At 44.3% G+C, this 25,000-nt stretch overlaps 1 protein-coding gene across 1 annotated transcript in view; it reads right to left on the bottom strand.

Moving 5' to 3' along the window:
* si:dkey-34e4.1 (carboxyl-terminal PDZ ligand of neuronal nitric oxide synthase protein) overlaps positions 1-25,000 on the bottom strand; it is a 46,481-nt gene that overhangs the window by 15,372 nt on the left and 6,109 nt on the right. Inside the window, exons 3-5 of the mRNA XM_031577829.1 lie at positions 2,666-2,758; positions 1,996-2,054; positions 154-262 (exon numbers count right to left, since the gene is read on the bottom strand). Coding sequence (XP_031433689.1) covers positions 154-262; positions 1,996-2,054; positions 2,666-2,758 — 261 coding nt within the window. The remainder of the gene's footprint in view (positions 1-153; positions 263-1,995; positions 2,055-2,665; positions 2,759-25,000) is intronic.

Here is a 25,000-nt window from a genome sequence, read left to right as displayed (position 1 = left end):
CACACACACACACACACATGTGAGAAAGAGAGAGACAGGGAGAGAGACAGAGAGAGAGAGGTAGAGGGAGAGGGTGAGAGAAAAAGAGAAGGAAGAGGAGGGAAGATCTGAAAGGGAGGGATAGGGAGGGAGAGAGAGAGATAAACTTCTCACCTTTTTCTTGGACTTGAAGACGTTACATCTGAAGGAGTTGTTGGTGCCGTCACGAGCGATGTAGCTGAAGATCTTCAGGTCCTGGGAATCATGGGACACATAGAATATCCTGGAGAGAGAGAGAGAGAGAGAGAGAGATATTTGTTAGTTTATATCATAAACACATTAAAAGCTAAACCGTAAAAAAATCCAGACACTGGGATGTCATTTTCAAATGAACCCATCCTGGCTGGACTTGAGAAGGCCTTCTGCTGTAACTGTGTGTGTGCAGTTCCAGAGAGTGTGCTATTTCAAACGTGTTTTTCCTCCTAGCTCAACACAGCGTGTGTGTGGGTGTGTGTGTGTGTGTGTGTGTGTGTGTGCAGTGTCGGCCCCATGAGTGTGCTATTCCAAACGTGTTTTTCCTCCTAGCCTAACCAGTCTGAGGGAGTTTACCGGTAGGAGTCTGAGGTGTATACCTAACATTCACTATTTAAACACAGTGAGTGAGTGTGTGTGTGTGTGTGTGTGTGTGTGTGTGTGTGTGTTTAAATGGTGGTTACATGATTACAGAAGAGGCTGAGATTTCATGCGTAATATGAAATACATGTTTTTCTTGCAGTGTTTGTGAGTGTGTGTGGAGAAAACCTTATCCCCCCACATAAGATCCTCCTACACATATCTATTATTTAGTCAACCACACACACACACACACACACACACACACACTCTCTCTCACACACACACACACACACACACACACACACACACACACACACACACACACACACACACACCCACACACACACACACACACACACACACACACACACACAGACACAAACACTCAGTTATGCAAATCTGCTCATGACACACATCATTTGACATTAAATATTGACACTGAGGAGAAGATGGTTGTAGAGTTCTGCTTGGGTTCTGAACCTGTTTGATTGTGTGAGTGTGTGTGTGTCTGTTTATGTGTGTGTGTGTGGCACCGGACTCACCCTCTGTGTGTGTGTGTGTGTGTGTGTGTGTGTGTGTTGGTCCATACACATACAGCATGAGAACGCTGTGGGAGAGAAATAGAAACTCCTCCACCTTTGTGTGACGCACGTCTTTGCCAGTAACTGTGTGGGTACAGTCAATGTCACATCTTCCTCCACTAATTGAATGTATGTATGTCAGCTTGCCAGTGTGTAACATCACTGTGTGTGTGTGTGTGTGTGTGTGTGTGTGTGTGTGTGTGTGTGTGTGTGTGTGTGTGTGTGTGTGTTGTGGTCCACCCCGACTGTCTTAAACACTCAACACAACCCGGTCCTCCTCGCTTGCACACACATCAGACACATTTACACACACACACACACACACACACACACACACACACACACACACACACACACACACACACACACACACACACACACACACACACACACACACACACACTCTTATGCATAATTCATCCAGCCCTTTACGTATGTTATGTGGCCCCATCTCTGGGTACATACACATACACATATACATACAAACACACACGTACGTACATCTAGGTGCATTAATGCAACATTCAAGTGTAACGGTGATGATGTGAGCGAGCGAGCGAGGGAGAGGCCAGTGTAGGGCTTTAATAAGGAATAAGAGAGGGGGTTTAACTGCCCGCAGGAGCAGGAGAAGGAGTAGGAGCAGGAGCAGGAGCAGGAGTAGGAGCAGGAGTATGAGTTTCCCTGGCTAAGCACTGACATAGCAGGGGAGGTCGTACATCATGCTGTTATACTGTATGTCTTAATGCATATTTGCTAAACAACCACACTGCTGGGGAAATGTGCCTCAGTCAAGGAGGTGTCGAGTTCAAAGGTCACTCACCTGTAGATGGGGTCCTGCATCACCAACATCTTGCTCTCGTCCCAAGTCCATTCTTTCCTCTGTGGGAAGAAAGACAGGACTGTGTCAGTCTGACCGTCACTGACACACACACACACACACACACACACACACACACACACACACACACACACACACACACACACACTTATGATAGCATTGAAATACATTTCTTAGAGATACATTTTTATGCATGTCCACAAACACAAGTGCTTTCATAAATAGAAACCGTATACTCACACGTACATCTGCATACACATACACACACACACACACACACACACACACACACACACACACATTTGCATGCACACATGCAAATGCATTTGCATACACACACATAACCACATGCACAGCAATGCCAAGCCTGTGATGTGGACAGATGCATTTACAGTAGTGGCAGGTATATACAGAAGAAGGGCAGTCAAGACTCACACACTAGCGAGTGTGTGTGTGTGTGTGTGTGTGTGTGTGTGTGTGTGTGTGTGTATGTAAGGGTGTGTGTATGTAAGGGTGTGTGTGTGTGTGTGTGTGTGTGTGTGTAAGGGTGTGTGTGTGTGTGTAAGGGTGTGTGTGTATGTGTGTGTGTGTGTGTGTGTGTGTGTGTGTGTGTGTGTGTGTGTGTGTGTGTGTAAGGGTGTGTATTACTCACCTTCTGCTTCTTGCGCTGCACCACTTTGACTCCGTCCACAGACACCACAATGCTGACCTTCTTCTTCTTGATGTTCTTGGCTTTGAATTCATACTGGAAACACACACACACACACACACACACACACACACACACACACACACACACACACGCACACACGCTCAATATTAGCTAGAAAACATCAGAATAACATAGGGTCTTTCACAGGTCTTCAGAAATGCCAGTGGTGTGTGTGTGTTTCTGTCAACAGTGAGTATGCAAGTGTGTGCACTCGTGTGTGTGAAAGGATAGTCTGTGTGTGGCAGGTCTCTGGAGATTACTCTCATTATTCTGATGGTGTGTGTGTGTGTGTGTGTGTGTGTGTGTGTGTGTGTGTGTGTGTTGTACTTCTCTCAACAGCCTGGCAGACAGCATTAAAAATGGATTGTTATTAGACATCTCAGCCCACGGCCAAGCACTTTACTCTCTACCTCCCTCTCTCCCTCACTCCCCTTCTCTTTCCATCTCTTTTTCTGCTTCAATCTCTCCGCTTCCATCTCTTTCTGTGCTCTGTGTCCCTCTCTCCTTCCATCTCTTTGTGTCTCCCTCTCTCTTCCTCCCTCTCTTCCTCCCTCTCTTTCTCTCTATTCTCATCTATTTCTGTGCTGTCCTTCCCCCTCTCTGTCCCTCTCTCAGCCTCCACCTCGCCCTCTCCCTGTCTGTCTTGTTCCATCTCTCTCTCCTGTAATGACTCTCCCTCTGTCACGAAAACTCACTCACACACCAGAGAAGCCAAAACTGCTGTGTGTCTATGTATGAGAGAGAGAGAGAGAGAGAGAGAGAGAGAGAGAGAGAGAGAGTGTGTGTGTGTGTGTGTGTGTGTGTGTGTGTGTGTGTGTATGTGTGTGTGTGTGTGTGTGTGAAAAGGTTAAGTAGGTGTTATCCTGGCTGCATAGTCCAGATCAATGACTAGCCAATGCTGACTCCAGTACGCACTGAATGCATTGTCAATGTCCTACAGATGGGGAGACAACAAAGGACTGGAAGAAGAGGACAGGATGAGAGTAAAGGAGAGGAGAGGACAAGAGGGGAGAGAAGAGAGGGAGAGAAGAAGAGAAAATGACAGATCAATGATCCTAGTCACCTCAGAGCCTCAGTGCACTGCTCCACTGAATGACCAATCCAACTTAGTTCAATCCAAGCAAATCACTGTCTAAACACATGCAGCGCATGATTCTGATTCAAACACCCCTAATAGAAATGATTCTCTTCACTTGCCGTAGCTCTCAGTAAAACATGGTTGGAAAAGTGCTCTTGATATTTAAATTTAAATTCCAACTAAGTGATTCAAAATCAACTGACTTTCCATTCTCCTGGCCTAGTAGAACACATTGTTCTAGAATGTTCTTGTTTACATTTACATTTAGTCATTTAGCAGACGCTTTTATCCAAAGCGACTTACAATGTATACACATTTTTTTTACATTTACACTGATGGCACACTGCACATCAGGAGCAATTAGGGGTTCAGTGTCTTGCTCAAGGACGCTTCGACAGGGAATCGAACTAGCAACCTTCTGATTACTAAACGACTTCTCTACCTACTGTACCACTGTCGCCCCACACTCTTGTACTTCCATGGCACAGATGAATCATGTATGGCCTTAAAGGGGGACACGACCTAAAGTCCATCATTGAAGGCCTGACCTGAACATCATCATCATCATCATCATCATCATTTTCTTTCTTTACGTCTACGTGGCTCTTTTATCATCATCATCATCATCATCTCTCTCTCTCTCTCTCTCTCTCTCTGAGTTTTCTGGGAGAGGCGATGGCGTGGCTCGTCTACAGTTGACCAACAGAATGCGACATGGCAGCCAGGAGCTGCTCCAGTGCCCGACGAATGGGCATCCATGGCAGTGTGTGTGTCTGAGAGAGATGGGTGTGTGTGTGTATGTGTGTGTGTTCATCTGTAGGAGAAGGAGTGTGTGTGGAGTGTGAGTGTGTGTGCATGTGTGTGTCTGAGGGAGATGCGTGTGTGTGTGTGTGTTTATCTGTGGGAGAAGGAGTGTGTGTGGAGTGTGAGTGTGTGCGCATGTGTGTGTCTGAGGGAGATGCGTGTGTGTGTGTGTGGAGTGTGAGTGTGTGCGTATGTGTGTGTCTGAGGGAGATGCGTGTGTGTGTGTGTAGAGTGTGAGTGTGTGCGTATGTGTGTGTGTAACAGCTGAGTTGTGCATCTGGGTCTCAGCGCTGAAACATACATGAGTCGTGTTCTTCTGGAGACAGAGAGATGGAAGAGCAACATAGAGAGAAGAGACAGAACGACAGAGAACAGTGTGAAAGAGAAAAAGACAAAGAGATGGAGGGTGGATTGAGGGAGAAAGGGAGAGACGGCAAGAGGGAGAAAACAGGAAGGATAACAGATGAGTAGCTGTCGCCAACCCTTGTTCCATGTTTAACAATTCCTTTTATACGTGTGTGTGTGTGTGTGTGTGTGTGTGTGTGTGTGTGTTTGTGTGTGTGTGTGTGTATGTGTGCCCCCTCTCTCCATCTTCACTGTGCTCATTCAATCACTCAAAGCTCCTCAGAGGGGAACATCCTTCAATAAACACACATTTATGAGAATAACACCATCACACTGAATCTCTCCATCACACTGCATCACTCTCTCTCTCTCACGTTATCTCCTTGTCTCTCTCTATAACCTCTCTCCTCCTCTCTAACTCTTTATCTCACCCTCTCTCATTCAGTCCATCTCTCTTTCCCCTTTCTCTCTCTCCCTCAACCTGAATGACTCTTAGTCCATTTCCCTTTCTCTGTCACGCTAGCTTTATCTGTCTCTCTCTCTCTCTCTCTCTCCCGCTAGCTTTATCTCTGTCTCTGTCTCTCTCTCTCTCTCTCTCCCTCCCTCTCTCTCTCTCTCTCCCTCCTTTATTGAGTGAAATACAGGATGCATGTCTGTGAGGCCTGACCTTTTGCAGTGCCCAGAGAGCTGTTGGGTAATTGCTGGCCCTGGCTTTGCATGCAAAGACCTCGAGGGCTAAGTATTAATGTGCTCTGACGCAGGGTCACAGAATTGTGTGTGTGTGTGTGAGAGAGAGAGATTCTGTGTGTGAGAATGTGTATGCCTGAGAATGCGCATGTGTGTGTGCATGTGCATATGTGTGTGTGTGTGTGTGTGTGGGGGGGCTGCTCCTGTAGCAGTAGGTGCGTGTAGAGACATGTGTATTTGAAAAACAATCTGTAGGAAAGGAAGGTGTGTTTATGAGTAAGAACAGGCTGAAGAAACACACAATGGTGAAATAGCAGGGAATTTGGAAAAACACTGGCAATAATTAAAATGTAACTTCTTGTTTTACAGAGAAAAAGACAGAACGATGTCCCGCTGCGCACACAGCACCTCTGCAACATGATGATGTAGCTTCAAGAGTTTATATGTACGCATATTTAATGAGATATTGCCTAATTTGCATATTTTATTTAATTTTTGAGACAAAGTGTAATACAAAAAGTATTTATCTTAATATGAAGATTAATCTGGTAGAAATTGATGAGGATATCTATAAAGGAAAAAAGAGTCCCATTCACCTGATAATAGTGTCACCTGTTGTGGTCATTTTCAGGACTTTCGTCCCGGATAGAGATTTTGGCTCACATCGCACGTTGTTCAGTGGGGTAATATTAGTCTATAACAGTTGAGATATTCTCCGCTAAATGAAGCGCATACAAATCTTCCCCAGGACCTAGACTATACTATATATCCAGCTTGCATATGTGTATATTCCCTACATGTCTTAAGGGCTAATGTATGTCACAAGGTCCGTATCTAACTTGGTTTGGCATAGATTCCCCAGCTGTATTAAGGGTCTTTGCATGCTATGGGCTATGTATCCAACTTGTATGCATGCATATTTATGATGCATGGGAATCTGTGGAGGCTCTGTAGAGACGTGGGTGTGTGTGTGGGTTTGGATGGGTGTCATTTGTGTGAATTCAGGTTACACACCTTAACTCGAATGAAAAACTGCATATGCTATATGTTGGACACTGTCTGTCATATCTCCCTTTTGCACACACACACACACACACACACACACACACACACACACACACACACACACACACACACACACACACACACACACACACACACTTTTTTGCTTCACTCATAACAGTTTTCTAAATCAGTCAGAGAGTGGCGTGGTAAAGACTGACGTTACACACGGCACCGTGTTTTAGAATTTCCATTTTGTGTTGGCTTTCTGCGCAGAAAGAGCCGCTTTTGTAAACGTATTTGAGTATGAAACTTTAATCTTTGCTCAAGCGAGAACTGTGCTGAAATATTTAGCTTTGAAGACTCCTGCATTGTTCAGAGGGCTGCTTCATAAACACTCACAGAGGAAATTAAAGATCAGTCAAAAACACACACACACACAACAACAACAACAACACACAAAAACATCCATGTGTAGACAAACATATCCGCCCCATGTAGAACTCACACACACACACACACACACACACACACACATCCAGTATATACACACACAACACAAACAACTGAAAACTGAGCTGAAATTAAAATGACAAATAGAACAGAACAACAAAAGAACCTTCCCCCAAACCTCGTTTTTTCAGTAGGCTCCTGATATGTGAATCATCTGGAGATGCCTGACTCCTGATATCTGAATCACCTGGAGATGCCTGACTCCTGATATCTGAATCACCTGGAGATGCCTGACTCCTGATATCTGAATCATCTGGAGATGCCTGACCTTTGATATGTGAATCATCTGGAGATGCCTGACTCCTGATATCTGAATCACCTGGAGATGCCTGACTCCTGATATGTAAATCACCTGGAGATGCCTGACTCCTGATATCTGAATCATCTGGAGATGCCTGACTCCTGATATCTGAATCACCTGGAGATGCCTGACTCCTGATATGTAAATCACCTGGAGATGCCTGACTCCTGATATGTAAATCACCTGGAGATGCCTGACTCCTGATATCTGAATCACCTGGAGATGCCTGACTCCTGATATCTGAATCATCTGGAGATGCCTGACCTTTGATATGTGAATCATCTGGAGATGCCTGACTCCTGATATCTGAATCATCTGGAGATGCCTGACTCCTGATATCTGAATCATCTGGAGATGCCTGACTCCTGATATCTGAATCATCTGGAGATGCCTGACTCCTGATATGTGAATCATCTGGAGATGCCTGACTCCTGATATGTGAACTATCTGGAGATGCCTGACTCCTGATATCTGAATCATCTGGAGATGCCTGACTCGCTCTCTTTGGTGTCTCTTTGGTGTCTCCTCTGATAAGCACTTAACTTCACACTGAAGGAAGACACATGTCTGATAATGGCCCACAAGACGATGACCAAGAACCAAGACTTTTAATTTCTACCTCTACTCTAAAATTGCCAATGCCCTGAGGTTTTAAATAATGGAAATGCTTAATTAGTCTTGTTGAAAAATAAATGCTGCCAGATCGCTTCTCCTCTCCCCAATCTCATTCATTCTCAGTAATGGAATATGCACCAGTTCAACAGAGGAAAAAGTGTGTGTGTGTGTATGTGTGTGCGCATGTGGATACATGAGTGTGTTTAAAAGAGTGTGTGTGTTTTTCTTAGTGTGTGTGTGTGCACAAGTGTGTGAGGATGTGTCTGTGTGTGTGTGTGTGTGTAACGTAAGGCCCCTTGATGATGTCTGTACCGGCTTTGAGTAAAATGGAGAAAATAAGGAGGTATTTATCACGTCTGGAAAATGACAACCACTGCAACTTTGTTCTCATTAAAGCTCTCTCTGTGTGTGTGTGTGTGTGTGTGTGTGTGTGTGTGTGTGTGTGTGTGTGTGTGTGTGCCTACAACTGGAAGAGGGGTGAAGAGGGTAATGTATCGACGTGATTGATTTCACCGATTCACTTTTCTCTGAATTAATTCACTCCCATCCTCTTCAATCACCTCATCCTTTTACTGGCAGAAGAACGGTAAAGTCACATACTGGGTACACCTTCTCACTATTAAGCACACTAATTTGACTGCTATGACCGATATAGACACGCATACACAAACACTAACAGAAAAACACCCACAAACACACAACATGCCACCTAGGTCTACAGCATGTCTCCCACCTAATGACCCAAGGGTTGTGCTGAAAGGCTCTTTCACGTTAGAGGCCCCTGGAGACCCGAGTGTGTTTGTGCGTGTGTGTGTGTTTTTGCTTACAGACTGCTAATCATTCACAAACACACACCTGCCCACAAAGACAAACACGCCTAATAAACCCAACCTCAAAAAACCACAAACCAGGGGGACACTCAGACCTACAGGCTCCTGAGGAGAGTAGCCTTGATATGTGTGTGTGTGTGTGTGTGTGTGTGTGTGTGTGTGTGTGTGTGTGTGTTTATGTGGATAGCCCAGAGAGAACCGTGAGCAAAAGGCCCCTTGGGTGATCAGAGTATACTGAGTGAGAAATACTGTGCATGTGTGTGCGTGTGCGCATGTGTGTGTTTGTGAGCGAGAGAGGTAGAGAAAGATGTTTTTGTCCTTCCCTCCTGACCTTCAAATGTCTGCTGCCCGTTCAGTAGAGACCTCCCAAGGGAACCACAACCCCCCCCCCCCCTCAGCCCCCCCTATACACACACACACACACACACACACACACACACACACACACACACACACACACACACACACATACCCACCCACACACACACACACACACACACACACGCAAACCTGTCAACTTCAGCAACTAGCTGCGTCTCTTCCACCTCATATTTCCCTCCTCAATGTATAGCTTCCATATTATTCAGAACTAAAGGTGGCAGAGACAAAGAGAAGGAGTGCATGGAGGGACAAAAGAATGGAGCCTCCCTCTTTGTCTTTGTCCCGGGGGAGAAAAGACAAGTGGCTGTGTGAGGGGCGGGGCGGGACCGGGCATTTCAATGCTGAATGATGACCTGCCAATCAGAGACATTAGCCGCAGCCTTCTCTCAGGGAGGAAGTGAAAGGGGCGGCGAGAAAGCCTCTGAGGAAGGCTGGGTAACAGCCATACCCCCCCTCAACAATGGCTGGTCTCCTAGCAACGGCCTGTATAGAATTCTTAGAATACAGGATTTTGGAGGAATTCCCTTTCCTTTGCTTATCAGTCTCTTCACTACATGCCCTATCAAAGTCCCTGCTGTTCAGGATGTCTAGCAGTCCTTAAAAAAGAACACACACACACACACACACACACACACACACACACACACACACACACACACGCATAGACAGGAATTCCCAAAACTCACCATCACCCAAGGAGAACCCCACAGGGAACTCTGGGATGGTTGAAGAGTAATTATGGAGTAAACCGGATGTTGACATCAAACGGTGACCTTCTCGACACACACAGGAGCCTTTGGAACAGAAACTGTTTAGTCATTCTGTAACAAGATCCATCAACTTTGGGCTCTACTTCAGGAGTGGGACACAGTGTAAAGTGGGTTATGACTGCGGAGGGAGCGAAGGAGAGAGAGAAAGGGGTAGAGAGAGAGGGGTAGAGAGAGAGAGATAGAGAGAGAGAGGGAGAGGGAGAGAGAGAGAGACCTAATGCAGTCGAGACATGAGTGGTTGCTTATGTTAATCGGCTGGTGAGCTGGGTGCCCTCCAAGATCACTCAGCCATGTGTTACGTTTCTGCTGAAATATGACACCATTAGCAGAGTATTAGATCATAAACCCTACACAACACACAAACAGGCCCATACACACACACACACGCACACTGTGAGGCAAACGCATATACTCTCTCTCGCTCTCTTTCACCGTCACTTTCTCTCTCTCACACACACTCACAGAGACAGAGAGAGAACAGGTATTTAAGATTGTATTATGCTTGGCATACATTTAGATGTAAAACCCTGATGCAGGTATAGATACCCTCTGAATTTCTCCTTCATGCTTATGGTGGTGGTGTGTGTATGTGCATGGTTGTGTGTGTGTGTGTGTGTGTGTGTGTGTGTGTGTGTGTGTGTGTGTGTGTGTGTGTGTGTTTGTGAGTCTGTGCAGCAGACGAGTAAGGACAGAGTGTTGTGTGTGTGTGTGAACATCAGCAAATTGTTTCAACTCGTCATTAATGACCTAGTCTACCTTATGACCTCATACATCAGAGTGACTGTTTGTGTGTGTGTGCAGAAGCCATTGTAGCCTGTGTGACATGGTCTAGCCTACAATGCTGTGTGTCTAATATGTAACTAATTACCCTACTTAGAAGTTGAGTGTTTGGGAAACACAGAGACAACTCCTTGGTGAAAAGATCGCCCTTCGTTCATTTCAACCTTACTCCACTTCCTCGTCGTAATCACCCCCTAGGGTGTATGGGAAACGTGGTTAACCAATCTACTAAAAGGAGCGTGAATAAAAACACATACCAACCCGGGTGAGATCGCCGTGAATTACATCAGTCCTGCATGTGAGTGGTCACCACAAGCTAATCTTTTCTACCTCTAAATAATTCTTCTTTTGGCTAAATTGGCTCATAATTTGAACTGTATTGAAAAACTTTGGGATTTCTAAATACCCCAGAGTACCATACTTCTGTGACACCACCCAAGCCCAAGCCTAGTCTGTATATGTATGGTCCTCTTTGACTTAGCTTTTGGCAGTACTGACTCCACAGCGCTAACACTCTAGAGCGTTTGGCAGGACTAACTCCACAGCGCTAACACTCTAGAGCGTTTGGCAGGACTAACTCCACAGCGTTAACACTCTAGAGCGTTTGGCAGGACTAACTCCACAGTGTTAACACTCTAGAGCGTTTGGCAGGACTAATTCCACAGCGTTAACACTCTAGAGCAGGGGTTCTCAAACTTTTGCAAGCTGGGCCCCCCCAAAGCTGGTTAGGGGTAGTTGGGCCCCCCCCATCCGCCCGCGGCCCGCCGCCACCGCCCTTAACTACACCACCATATATAGATAAATAGATAGATAGATAGCGTATTGTTATTGATAGGCCTGACATGTCAAGGTTAGGCTATTGTTATTGTTAGACCCATACAGACAATTATTATAACTATTTATTATTATTATTATTATTGTTATTATTATTATCAGTAATAGTAGGCCTATTAGTAGGCTATTCATTATTATCACCATCATTATGTTATTATTATTATAATTAATGATTATCGACCTATTATTATTGTATTATTATTATTATCATAATAATAATAAGTGTTATTATTGCTATCATTAGGATACTGTTATTATTATGGGCCTCTTGTGATCTTTACAAAAAAAATCCTACAGGTCTGTCAATGTGAGACATGAGCCTGCTTTGCACTGCAAAGGTCCTCAAATCTTGGGGCAATGTTTGACAAACATATCATCAGGTCATCTGCGATCTGTGCGCGGTTGCGGTATTTAGTTTTGAGCGCAGTCAGTCTTGAAAAGCCTATCTCGCACAAATATGTCGACGCGAAAAGGAGGAGCATTTTTAAGGCTATGTCGCAAAGCTGATCATTGCTACCCAGAATGACGAAAGTCTACTGTCACTCTTCAGCTGCTCTTTCATGTCTAGTGACAGCTCATCTGCTGAGCAGAGAAATGGATCCCGAACTCAGGCGAATGAACGGTAGTCCTCTTTGAAAAACTGATTTCTGATATTCGGCGTGATACAGTGTCATTTGACATAGGAGTTAAACTCAGCACAATACCTATCATTATTCTACACGTCTTGCGTGGCCGGCTAAATCAGTGTTTCGGCAATTGTATGGGGTTTGCCAAGCTTAGCAATTCTATGAGCCACTACATAAGATGCCTCCAGACACTGCTTGGAGACAGTGCTATGCTTGGACATGGTGGTTCGTTGTTGCTGGAGGCCATTCACGTTTATGTTTAAAGAAGTCCACAGGCTTCTCTTTCTGACTTTTACGAATCAGAAACTTGTCCATGTTGTGTTTGTTTGCTGATACAGTGTGTGTAAAGTTAATAAAGTTCTAATTTCAACGTCGTGTTCTTGTATGTGTGGTTGTGAATGACTTGCACACGAATAATGGATAAGACTGTGCTAGGCAATGATTCCTAACAAAACGAACTGTACACAATGTAGACAGGGACAGCACAAAATAGTATTCAAGTGCTGGTGTTTTATTTGTTGCAACAAGGAGAAAAGGGCTAGCTGTAGTTGGAAAAGGTAGCTAGCTAGGCTAGCTCTCGGGGCTACGAGCTTTTTTAAAAGATTGTGGAGCAAATTACTCCTTAGAATAGGCTACGAATAGACCTACTGCAAGTGCAGTAAGGTATTACTAAGGAAGGAGTGAGTCTTTAAAAATACTGTTTATAAAGCAATGCATATCTGAATGATAGAGGAAACAAGAGAAATTGAACAAACTCTGCAGAGTGTCGTCTCAGGGTGTGCGCTTACCATGCCTGCGTTTTTTTTTATACTCGGAAGCGGAGGTGCAACTCGCGTTGAAATGATAAGACTCCGTTTTGATTGGTGGATCAGGAGCAAAACAGTATTTGATTTGTTTGGGTCAGTCCAGCCCCTTGCATTTCGCCACTGAGGGAGCTTTCACTAACCAGTGACAGGTCGGCGTTTTTTTGTTTTTTTTCTCCGTCTGTGACATCGCGCCCCCCACTTTGAGAACCACTGCTCTAGAGCGTTTGGCAGGACTAACTCCACAGCGTTAACATTCTAGAGCGTTTGGCAGGACTAATTCCACAGTCCTAACATGTGTTTGGCAGATGGAGATGTTATTGAACACATGGGAGGATGAGAGGAAAAGAAAGTGAAGAGCAGTGACCTGTGTGTGTATTAACCATTCTATCTACATGCATTACCACTCAAGAGTACAGATGTGTGTGTGTGTGTGTGTGTGTGTGTGTGTGTGTGTGTATGTGTATGGGTATGTGTGTGCGTGTATGGGTGTGTGTGTGTGTGTGTGTGTGTATGTCAGTTAAGGTATGTTTGTATGTGAAATACGTGTGTGTGTGTGTGTGTGTGTGTGTGTGTTTCCCTTGAGGACACTGACACTGAAGTGGCTTCTGGAGTGCATAAGTGCTTGTCAGATAACAGAAGCTTGAGGAAGAGCTCTCCTGGCTTGGGCTGTCAGTCAAGATCCATCCACAATGACTGACACGTTCAGTGTGTGTGTGTTGTGTGTGTATGTCTGTGTGTATCTGTATCTGTGTGTGTGTGTGTATGTCTGTCTCTGTGTGTGTGTGTCTCTCTCTCTGTGTGTGTGTGTGTTTGGGGGGGGGGGGTAGTGTGTATGTGTGTGGTGGATTGACTGTGCACGCATAAATTTAAGGGTTTCTGAACATGTGTGTGAGTGTATGCCTGAATCTTCTTAAGTGTTTATGGACGTCTACCTGTGCTGGTGAATGTGTATATAGTGTTTGTCTATGTGGCTGTGTGTGTGTGTGTGTGTGTGTCTCTGTGTGTGTGTGTGTGTGTGTGTGTGTGTGTGTGTGTGTGTCTGTGTGTATCTGTATCTGTGTGTGTGTGTGTCTCTCTGTGTGTGTGTGTGTGTTTAGGGGGGGGGGGGGTAGTGTGTATGTGTGTGGTGGATTGACTGAGGGTGTGTGTTTGGCTGACAGCACTTGAACTTGACATAGTCCCTATGTGAGTAGTGGGAGGTCAGCTGTTCCTCAGTGGCCAATCAGATTCATGAGCTTTATCAGGTTGAGTACTCACTCACTGTGCCTCATGCATGAGCAGATCTAAACAATACACTGTGTGTGTGTGTGTGTGTGTGTGTGTGTGTGTGTGTGTGTCTGTGGGGTGTGTGTGTGTGTGTGTGCTTGTGAGGAGTGGATATGTGTGTGCTTGTATGTGTGTGTCTGTGGGGGGGGGGGGGGGGGTATGTGTGTGTTTGTGGGGGTGGGGGTGGGGGAGTGGATGTGAGTGTGTGTGTGTGTGTGTGTGTGTGTGTGTGTGTGTGTGTGTGTGTGTGTGTGTGTGTGTGTGTGCGTGTGTGTATGTGTGTGAACCAGGAAGAGATGAGTGGGAGCTTAAAGAATGAGAGAATATGTTTGTTCTTCCAAACCCAAACCCCACCACACAACATTAATACTCTAATTTCGTTTAACTTGAGAGGTAGTTTCCACACTTCCACACAGATACACACTCACACACACTTCTTCATTTGGCTGAAGATAAGTGAGCTGGCCTCCGAGGGTCAAGTCACTACGTGTGAGTGAGACAGCCAGGAGGCTAATAGGATTACAGCAGCATGAATTCAGCGGGATTAAAGGCCAAAGTTACATGTGTGTGTGTGTGTGTTAGTGTGTGTGTTTAATTTGGGAATGGGTCGTCTTTTACCCCTCAGACACGCGTAGACCCGAAGCAGGTCACTGGATCAGGGCCACCATCTGCCCTCCAAGGAGTGGTGTGTTTTTGTGTTCACTTGTGTGTGTGTGTGAGTCATAATGATCCAAGTATGATTTCAGTGATAAAACCTTTGGGATTTGAGTGTGTGTGTGTGTGTGTGTGTGTGTGTGGAGGGGGGAGTGGTCTGTACATGCATATATCTTCACAGCCTGAGCAAGGTTCTTCCTCACACACACACAAACACACACTGTCTGTCTTCATAATTACAAAGACGAATGGATAAACAGCGATCTATACACACAATTACATAACAGAACAGCCACACCAACACACACACACACGTGCGTGCATGTGAGTGTGTGTGTGTTTAAAGTTAGACTAGAGCTGTTCCTGCAACATCACTCCACATGCCTGGTGATTTTGCAATCAGTCATGAAATACACATGAAATTCAAGCAGGGGTTGGAAGGGGTTGGCTCAAAAACCCAACAGGAACCCAACAGAAAGTCTACATCATTAGCAGGCTAGCTAGCTAGCTTTTATCAGTGCCAACTGTGTTACATTTCATGTTTGCAAGGCAGGTCTGTTAGCATTTAGCCAGTAAGCTTGCTTGTTTTAGAGAGAAACTCCATAATGCCTCTTTATAACTTCTTGGTAAGCTTAGTAGCTAACTAGCCATCCTTACAGCAACAATGGTGTAAATGACAACATCAATATTGCAACACACACACACACACACACACACACACACACACACACACTCAGACAGAGAAAGAGAAAGAGAGATAGAGAGAGAAACATTTGTAGTGACTTGGAATGAAATGCTGAGAACTAGCTGAGAAACTTAGCTTTTAGCCACGCATGCAGACCGTGCACTTTCATAACCATTAAGCTTTGAAGTGCTGCACAAACATACCACAGATGAACACACACAGGATTTGTGTTGCATATTCTAGCAGATTATTTATTTTTAGCATGTGCTGTTTGTCCCAGTGTGGCCTCCATACTAAGGCTTTAGGCAGCTGACAAAGCCAAAAATCCTTTCCTTAAAGGCAGGCTGGCTGGGAGCCCAGCATCAACTCTCAAAGGGCGCAGCAACTGATGGAGCTAACACACACTCCTGGACAGCACAACTCTTAGTGCTGTCAGAATATTAAACACACACACACACACAATCTGTCTCTCACACACGCACAGAATAAAGTAGCCTTTCAAAAGCAAAAGACTTGACTCACTGGACAGCAGAGGTCAGAGAAAGAGAAATGGGCCCCTCAATATGCATACACACGCACACACATGAATGCACATCCACCCACCCACCCACACACACATGCATACACATGCACGCACACCCACACACAAAATGCAGGGCATGTAAGTTTCTGTTCGAAATCCAAAACAAGGTGATGTAAACCAAAGATGACCTAACATCCAACTACCAATGCGGCCCAAACCACTGATGATAGCTCCACATCAGAAGTGCGCAGTGGGAGAAATACAAACTATTACCGCCATGCCGACTGGCCACAATATCCATCCAAAATGGCCACCACTGAATGGCTTCATAGACTGATTAATCTGCGTAATTACACATTCTTTGTCTGTAATTCATTAATCGAAATTAACAAATTATTTTCACGAGCCTAATAAATCTACATTAAGCTCAAGATCGCAGTTCATGTCATGTGACACAGTTCATTACATGTAGCACAGTTCCTTATATGTCAACTAGACGCTAATGTGAGTTACAAAAGATGTGAGCAGAGAGGCAGGGAGAAGGATACATACATAGACAGAAAGAGGGAGATAGGGAGTGAGAGAGAGAAAAAGAGAGAAAAAGAGACTGAGCGAGAGAGAATGATCAAGAGAAAGTGAGAGAGAGAGCAGGGAGAATGATAGAGAGACAGAGAGAGAAAGTGAGAGAGAGAGAGAGAGAGAGAGAGAGAGAGAGAGAGAGGGAGAGCAAGGAGTATTATGTAGCATGTATGGCGTAATACATATAACTGATACAGCATACATTGACCTGTCACTACTCGTCCTTCTAGTAGGATGTATGGCGTAATTGACACTTATAACTGATACAGCATACATTGACCTGTCACTACGTGTCCTTCTATGTCGAGAAATGAAGAGAGAGAAGGGCGGAGAATAGATGGATAGACGCAGAGAGAAAAGACACAGAGTGAGAAAGACAGAAAAGAGAGAGAAAGTCTGTGAGTTCTGAAGAGAGGATGAGAGGAATAGATGAGTGGTTATCTGTCTGTCTCTTTCTGAAGTAGGGCACTGGCCTCTACACCCACAGGCCTGCAGCACTCCAGTCAATTATCAAACAAACACTAAAGCCATCAGATAATGGACCTTAAGTCTGCCCTAACCCGCCCAGCCAAGTGTGTGTGTGTGTGTGTGCGTATGTGTGTTTGTGTGTGTGTGTGCGTGAGTGAGAGAGAATGAGAGAGAGAGAATGTGAGAGTGTGAGAGACAGAGAGAGAGAGAATTTAAGAGTGTAAGGGAGAGAGAGAGAGAGAGAGGGAGAGAGAGAGAGTGTGTGTACAAGCCTTGACAAAAGGTGCATGTGTGGGTGAAGCTTTTCCCAAATGGGTTTTACATTCACTCACTCTTTCGCAGACACACACACACACACACACACACACACACACACACACACACACACACACACACACACACACAAAAACACACACACACACACACACACACACAGGGAGGGAGGGAGAGAGAGAAACACTGTGAAAAAAAGAAAAGTGAAAGAAAAGGTTGCGTAGACAGGACATGTTTTGGCAAAAGTGGCCGTTGCTATAGTGATTGGAGGGGATGGCCTTATGTTACTGGTTAACTCAAGCCTGAATGAGGGAGAGAAAGAGAGCAAGAAAAGAAAGGACAAAGAATGATGGAGAGAGACGATAGAGAGACCGTTACTTTCACACAGTTCCCAGAGAGATAGTGATGACAGCCTGAACCCCTGAACTGAGAGAGGAAGATTTCAGACACATTCTCTCTCTCTCACACACACACACACACACACACACACACACACACACACACACACACACACACACACACACACACAGTTTGTCTGCCACCTCTTGTTTGTTCTGCTTCACACTCAGGGAATACCTGACTATATAAAATGGACCTCGTTAGGACAAAACACTCGCTGGACCAATAGAAATGGACCTCATTAGGACAAAAGACTCGCTGGACCAATAGAAATGGGCCTCATTAGGACAAAACACTCACTGGACCACTAGAAATGGACTTGCCAGGACATGTAGCACTCCCACATATACACACACTCATATAAACACACATTTTAATGACTTGAAATTCGCTTGACTGTGTCACACACACACACACACACACACACACACACACACACACACACACACACACACACACACACACACACACACACACACACACACCTAAGCTACAGCTATCAGACTAGACCCCCAGACTGATCCTTGGGGTCAGGGGTGGGTGGCGTCGGCTGGGGTAGAGAAGCGTGAGTGTGTGAGTGTGTGTGTGTGTGTGAGTGAGTGTAAGCATCCAGCCTGCCGTTCCTCCCGCAAATCCGCATGACGGGTCCAAGGCTTTAAGAGTGTGTCCTACAGTACATGTGTGTTTATTTGTGTTTCTTTGTGTGACATTGCATGTATCTCTTTGTGTGAATGCTAAAATGTGTGTGTGTGTATGTGTGTGTGTGTGTGTGTGTGTGTGTGTGTGTATTGTAGGCCACTGAGTGAGATGGGCTGCATCTGTCTCACACACTGACTGAAACAATTGGGTCTTTATGCCAGTGCTTAACCCAGCCTCCTGCCCCGCCGAACCCCTCCTTCTGTTCACTGATCTACTGCAGAGAGGGACGAATCACCCCCCCCCCCCCCCCCAGAGGAAAACAAAACTAATCCCAATCACTTTACTTCTAAGTGCCATTGTGTGTGTGTGTGTGTGTGTGTGTGTGTGTGTGTGTGTAGCACAAGCACCCAGTGTTGGATCCATGTCTGTACAAAGCTGCCTCATGCTTCCATTAATGTCATTAATCTATAATTCTTCCTCTTTGTTAAGATCCAAATAATATATTGCTTTATTATGAAAATGTCTGTGGGGGTAACTGACCCCACTGTCTGCCCTTGACTGTGTGTGAGTGAGAGAGAGATACTGTTGCGGCTTTTGTGTGAGTTTGTGTTGGTGCATGTGTGTGTGTGTTTGTATGTGAAGTATACTAAGGCAAAGTTCCTACATGTTTTTATCTCTGCTACATACAACTGCAGCTGGGACTGCCACTGAAGTCTTACTGAATACATTCAACTGGGATTTAGAAAGCAGAACAACACAATGACCACCTGTTACCTGTTATATCTATTACCCTCTTACACCTGTTACCTGTTACACCTGTTACATGTTACATCTGTTATGTGTCACTTGTACACTACTATGAATAATAAAATGTGTGTTATCGACAGTGTGTGTGAGTAAGAATACTCATGGCCAAGGGTGAGAATAGCGAGATGCTGGTATGTGGTTCTGTAGGATTTAAACAACACAAACCCACTGCAACTACCATCTTAATATAGTGGTAGAAAAGAGGCGATGCACTGTGTGTGTATGTGTGTGTGGGTGTGTGTGTGTGTGTGTGTGTGTGTGTACGCGCTGACATTATTTCATCTATGTGAGATTAGGAATCAGCATATCATCTTGTGACCCCACAGAGGCTAAGGGAAGGGCTTTCAGTGATTAAACACAAATTACTGAAGCCATCAACACACTGTCAGGATTACACACCAGGCATTACGACAAAGACACAGAGAGAGAGCATGTGTGTGTGTGTGAATGGCTGTGTGTATGTGTATGTGTGTGTGTGAGAGAGAGAGAGAGAGAGAGAGAGAGAGAGAGAGATAGGGAGGGACGGAGGGAGGGCGTACAAGGAAATACTGGCTGTGAACTCTGATTGACACTAAAAGCTAGAAAAGTGTGTATCACACCAAGGTTTGATCATTTTTCAAACTCTGGCTTCACACACACACATACACACTTTGTCCCTGATGCCCCTATCTGTCACTTCGAAAAGAAACCTCTCCAGTTCAAAACTGTCAGACAGAGGGAAATGGGGACCAGAGAGAGAGAGAGAGGGAGAAAGGGAGAGAGGGAGAGAGAGAGAGAGAGCAATTGGAGGGAGAGAAAGAGAGACATTGTGAAAGAGGAGAAGTAAAGACGACAGGCGTGATTTCACCACTACTCACAAAATCCTACTGAGTGTTGCAAGTGTGTGTGCCGTCGAATTAAAGTACACACACACGCACACACAAATACACACACACACACTTCTACAAAACTATGCTAAATGAAAGGCTTATGGCGGCTTTTTATTGAAGGATGTGTGTGCATTAGCTCATTTCAAACACTTCTCCTTAGTAACAGGCACAGATCCCACAGATCCAAACAGTGTCCCTGGGTGTCAAATTGCAGTATTTTGTTAAAAAGATGCAATTTCAGGCTTTGCAAACAGCCACCATACGTACATATCAATCCTATTAAACAGCACGGTGAAATCTCAGTTTAACAAGGAAGATGACTACAGAGGTAGGAATGTATTCAGTAAGACTCCAGTGGCAGTCCCAGCTGCAGTTGTATGTAGCAGAGACACACACACACAGAGACACACACACACAAACACACACTCAAGAACAGAAGTGTCACTCTAAAAGGAAGCATAAGTACTGAATCGGTGTGAGAAAGTACATGAGAGAGATGTGCATGCTTGTTTTCTTGTTTTGCAAACCAACACATTTTGTATGCCGCTTTTGACAAAAAGCACACTGCAAATAAATGAAAACCAATTGCTCAGAATACACTATTACAGTCCTGTGCACTTCTGATGCCTCTCTGGCATGACACTGCTGGAGTAATCGGCCAGAAACATGCCCAATCCGTGCCAAGGTCTGCCCCTACTGGGGTGGCAGTGAGAGTCCTCAGCCAGACTGGCACACAGAACACTGACAGTCTAGGCTCCTGGTGGCCATGTGTGTGTGTGTGTGTGTGTGTGTGTGTGTGTGTGTGTGTCTGTGTGTTGGCCTTAGATGTCACGAGAAACTTTTATCAGTCAAGGCTTTTTTGTAGGTTCCAAAAGCAATTAGCATACAGAGCATGCTAGCCATAGAAGAGCATTGAACCGACACAATGTATGTGCCTGCCTACACACACACACACAGTGAGAGAGAGAGAGAGAGAGAGAGAGAGAGAGAGAGAGAGAAAGAAGCACAAAAGACAGACGCAGGATTTTTTTCCGTTATTAACACACACAAAAATTCTCCAAAATGTTCACAAGCTCACTGAGTGGAATCCACCTCTAGTGAAGCAGCCGCATGGATTTCTGTGTCACTGCTCAACTTGAATAGACTTAAGTCTTTAATCTGAAATGCTACACACACACACACACACACACACACACACACACACACACACACACACACACATACAAGCAAACGTGAACAGAGACACGGATACACACACACACACACACACAGAGAGAGAGAGAGAAAAAGAGAGGGAGAGAGAGATTGTGATGTCTGAAAAGCTCGGTGGGTTGCTGTAGGCAGTTATGGGGACTGTGGACTGAGGAGCAAGAGAACTATAACTCTATAGAACCATTAACGGCCTCCCCACTGACTATTCACATGGGGGAGAGAAAGGAAGGCAGGGAGAAACAGAGAGAGAGGAGAGGGAGGGAGAGACTGAGAAGAGAGGGAGGGAGAGACTGAGAGGAGAGGGAGGATGAGAGAGAGAGAGGGAGAGAGAGACTGAGAAGAGAGGGAGAGAGAGGAGAAAAAGAGGCGTGGAAAGATGGTATTTTTAAGTTCTTTTTGTTTGTCTTCGTTTGGTTTTCCGCTCTGAAAACGTGTGTAAGTAGAAACCTCTCTTTTCATGTGAATACCAACAGTGTCACGGTCCCGCTAATGAAGCAGCACGGAAATCATAAAGAAAAGAAAAAGAGGGGGGACAGAGAGCTGAGAAAGAGGGGGAATGAGAGAGAGAAGATGGAGTGTGTGTGTGTGTCTGTATTAGGGCTGAACGATTTGGGAAAATAATCTAATTGCGATTTTTTACCAAAATATTGCGATTGCGATTTAATATGCGATTTTTTTTTTATCCTCTTTTTTTCCCAACAAAACCTAATGAATGATTTAAATATGACCAACACAATATTAGATACATTTAGTGTAAAATATTCTTTCCCTCATTTTACAATTTTATTTAACTGCTCATTACAAAAACAAGAACAACAAATCGGTGGCTTTGCCACTGTGCATTTAAGTAATTTAAAAAAAAGTAATTTTAAGTATAAACACTAGGCATGCACTTTTTAAACACTGTGTGCAAAATGTACCATCTTAAAAAAAAAAAAAAAAATGAATTTTTTTTTTTTTTTTTAGACCACGTTTTTTAATCGCGAACGTTGCGGTTAGAAAATCGCGTTCTATCATATCGCGATTAAATCGCAAATGCAATTAATCGTTCAGCCCTAGTCTGTAAGTGTGTGTGTTTGTGTGTGTGTGTGTGTGTGTGTGTGTGGGTGTGTGCATGTGTGTGTCTGTATGTGTGTGTGTGTGTGTGTGTGCGTGCGTGTGTGTGTGTGTGTGTAAGGACATGAAAAGAAAACAATAAGGAGAAAGATGTACAGACAATAGGCTAAAGAGTGAATGAGGGGGACAAACCCATATCACTAATCGAGGCAGATAAAGGAGGTAGAGCTGGAAAAATTATTTCTAATGCATCGCCATGCTAATGTGAAAGAACCTGAACCGATGCAGGGAAATTAAACAATCGATTTTTTAAACAACATAACTGAATAATATGTATGCAAACATAATGATTTAAAAACTCATTCAAACCCATTTCACAGCAAAAATGTAGTTGTAATGATGAATGGAAAGTTAATTTACAGATAACTGGCAATAGCCAACACACTATGTGTAACGTTACACATTCCTTTAGGGGCTTCATAAAAATGAAGTTAATGTAAACAAATCTTTACATGAAATCTTTCATCAGTGAATGAAAAGTTAACTAAATACTGCCATTACATACTCTGTCTACACAATCCATTGGGTCTTGTGATGCTAACCAGGTACAGTTGCATGTTAGTTTGACCATATGTTTTAAATATATTTTAAATGCATTTTAACGCAAGTGTGCAATCATCACATCAGTGAATGAACACATAGCTTTAATATAACTCCGCTACTTAGCTTAGCTTAATGCTAGTAGCCTACTTCCTACCACCTCCTGCGGTGTCATCCATGGATTGTTGAATGTATTTACACATAGGCCTACATATGAATTTCTGTGTTTAATACCTTGTGATATGGACAATCATGTTTGATCTGATAGGAGCCAGCTGTTTTTATGTTATTTAGTACAGTAACTGAATTATTATGTAAACCTAATTTTATTTGAATGTGAAAACAATTACATTTTTATACAAGTGGCATTTACAATGCAATAGGCTACAAAATGTCATTATTTAGACATAGACCTACTGTTGGGTAATCTCCTTTGAAAAAGGAGACAGCTTTTTATGTAATGTCTCTCATGTTTTAAAACAGCTGTGTAAAAAGTTTTAAGGGAAAATAGAGTTCAAAACTGAGTGCTTGTATTTATGAATGAGAGAGATGAAGATAGAATGAGACAGAGAGATGAAGAGATAGGATGAGAGAGAGAGAGAGAACAAAGATGGAATGAGAGAGAGAAGAAGAGATGGAATGAGAGAGATGGTGTGGAAGAGTGTGAAAGAGGGAAGTCAGTAGCGTCATTTGCCTGCTCTCTTGTTTGTTTTCCTTCTTTTTCTTCATCCCTCTCTCCGGTTGGTAATCCCAGGGAGAATAATCAGATTAGATTCTCAGTCCTGCGCTACACTCGCTCCGACCTTAATCACATTACTGCTTCCAACTCCGGGAGGAGAGAGAGATACAGAAACAGAGAGGGGGGGAGTAGAGGGAAATGGCAAAATGGAAGAAGAGATGATAGTGAGAGATCGAAAGAAATGGAGTGAGATATAGAAAGACAGCAAAAACAGCACCTAATACACCTATTATCGGATATATATAGGTCAGATTGTTCGAATTGAAAGAAAGGGGGTGAGCGATCAATATTCATTCAGGCTGAACTTAATGAGCTTTGATTTGGCGGTGAAACAGGATTGATCTACCACACAAGTGTGTGCCGCTGAAAGGACCCAACATGTACTGGAGCAAGCGCCCTACTGAATACCGCTCTCTGGAAGATTCCATTTGATGCTTAGCACTGCCTGGGAGAGAAATACACTACATTAGCTCAATTCTCCAGGCTTTTCCCAAATGATGTATACAAAAACCCTTACCAATCCCATACGATTAAAAACTATTCTGACTAGACTTGAGAGGAGTTTGCAACAGACTGATGACTCTTGTGCCTGATGCGCTACGGTGGGCCTGAGACTCATAACCATGAGGAATCACATTAAACCTCTAACGGCACAATGGTGGAGCCTGCTATAGGGTGTTTCTCAAAGATAAGGATGCTTCCTGGGTAGGACGGGTCCTTCCAAGTCGGGTACTTCAGAGGCTAGGCAAGACTCCCAGCATCTGGAGAACAAACAATGGAACAGTCTAGCGAGTGTGCAGGTGTGCGTCATTGAAAAGTCCCGCCTTTAAATTCTGTGCTACCATTTAAAAAAAAGTCTCTGGTAATTGCGCAAAGGATTGTAGGTGCTTTAAGAACACAGAGAACAGTCCAACTGCATCCTTGAAAATTCTGTGAAGGAAGGACTTCCAAAGATCCTGGACATCGGAACAGTCCTTCGGCAGGATTCGATGACGTAGCATCCTTGAAACGCAGCCGTCAAGGATCCTTCCTTAAATTTGAGAAAACCCCACAGAAACACAAAACCGTGAGGAATGAAACCTTTAAGGCTCAGGAGGGGTCAGTTGGGGTCTGACCAGGGAGCGCGGACAGTGC

Source organism: Clupea harengus, chromosome 12 (assembly GCF_900700415.2).
Source record: "Clupea harengus chromosome 12, Ch_v2.0.2, whole genome shotgun sequence".
In the NCBI taxonomy this organism is placed as follows: Eukaryota; Metazoa; Chordata; class Actinopteri; order Clupeiformes; family Clupeidae; genus Clupea; species Clupea harengus.
The sequence above is the reverse complement of the archived record's forward strand: the minus strand, read 5'-3'. Positions and strand labels throughout refer to the sequence as shown.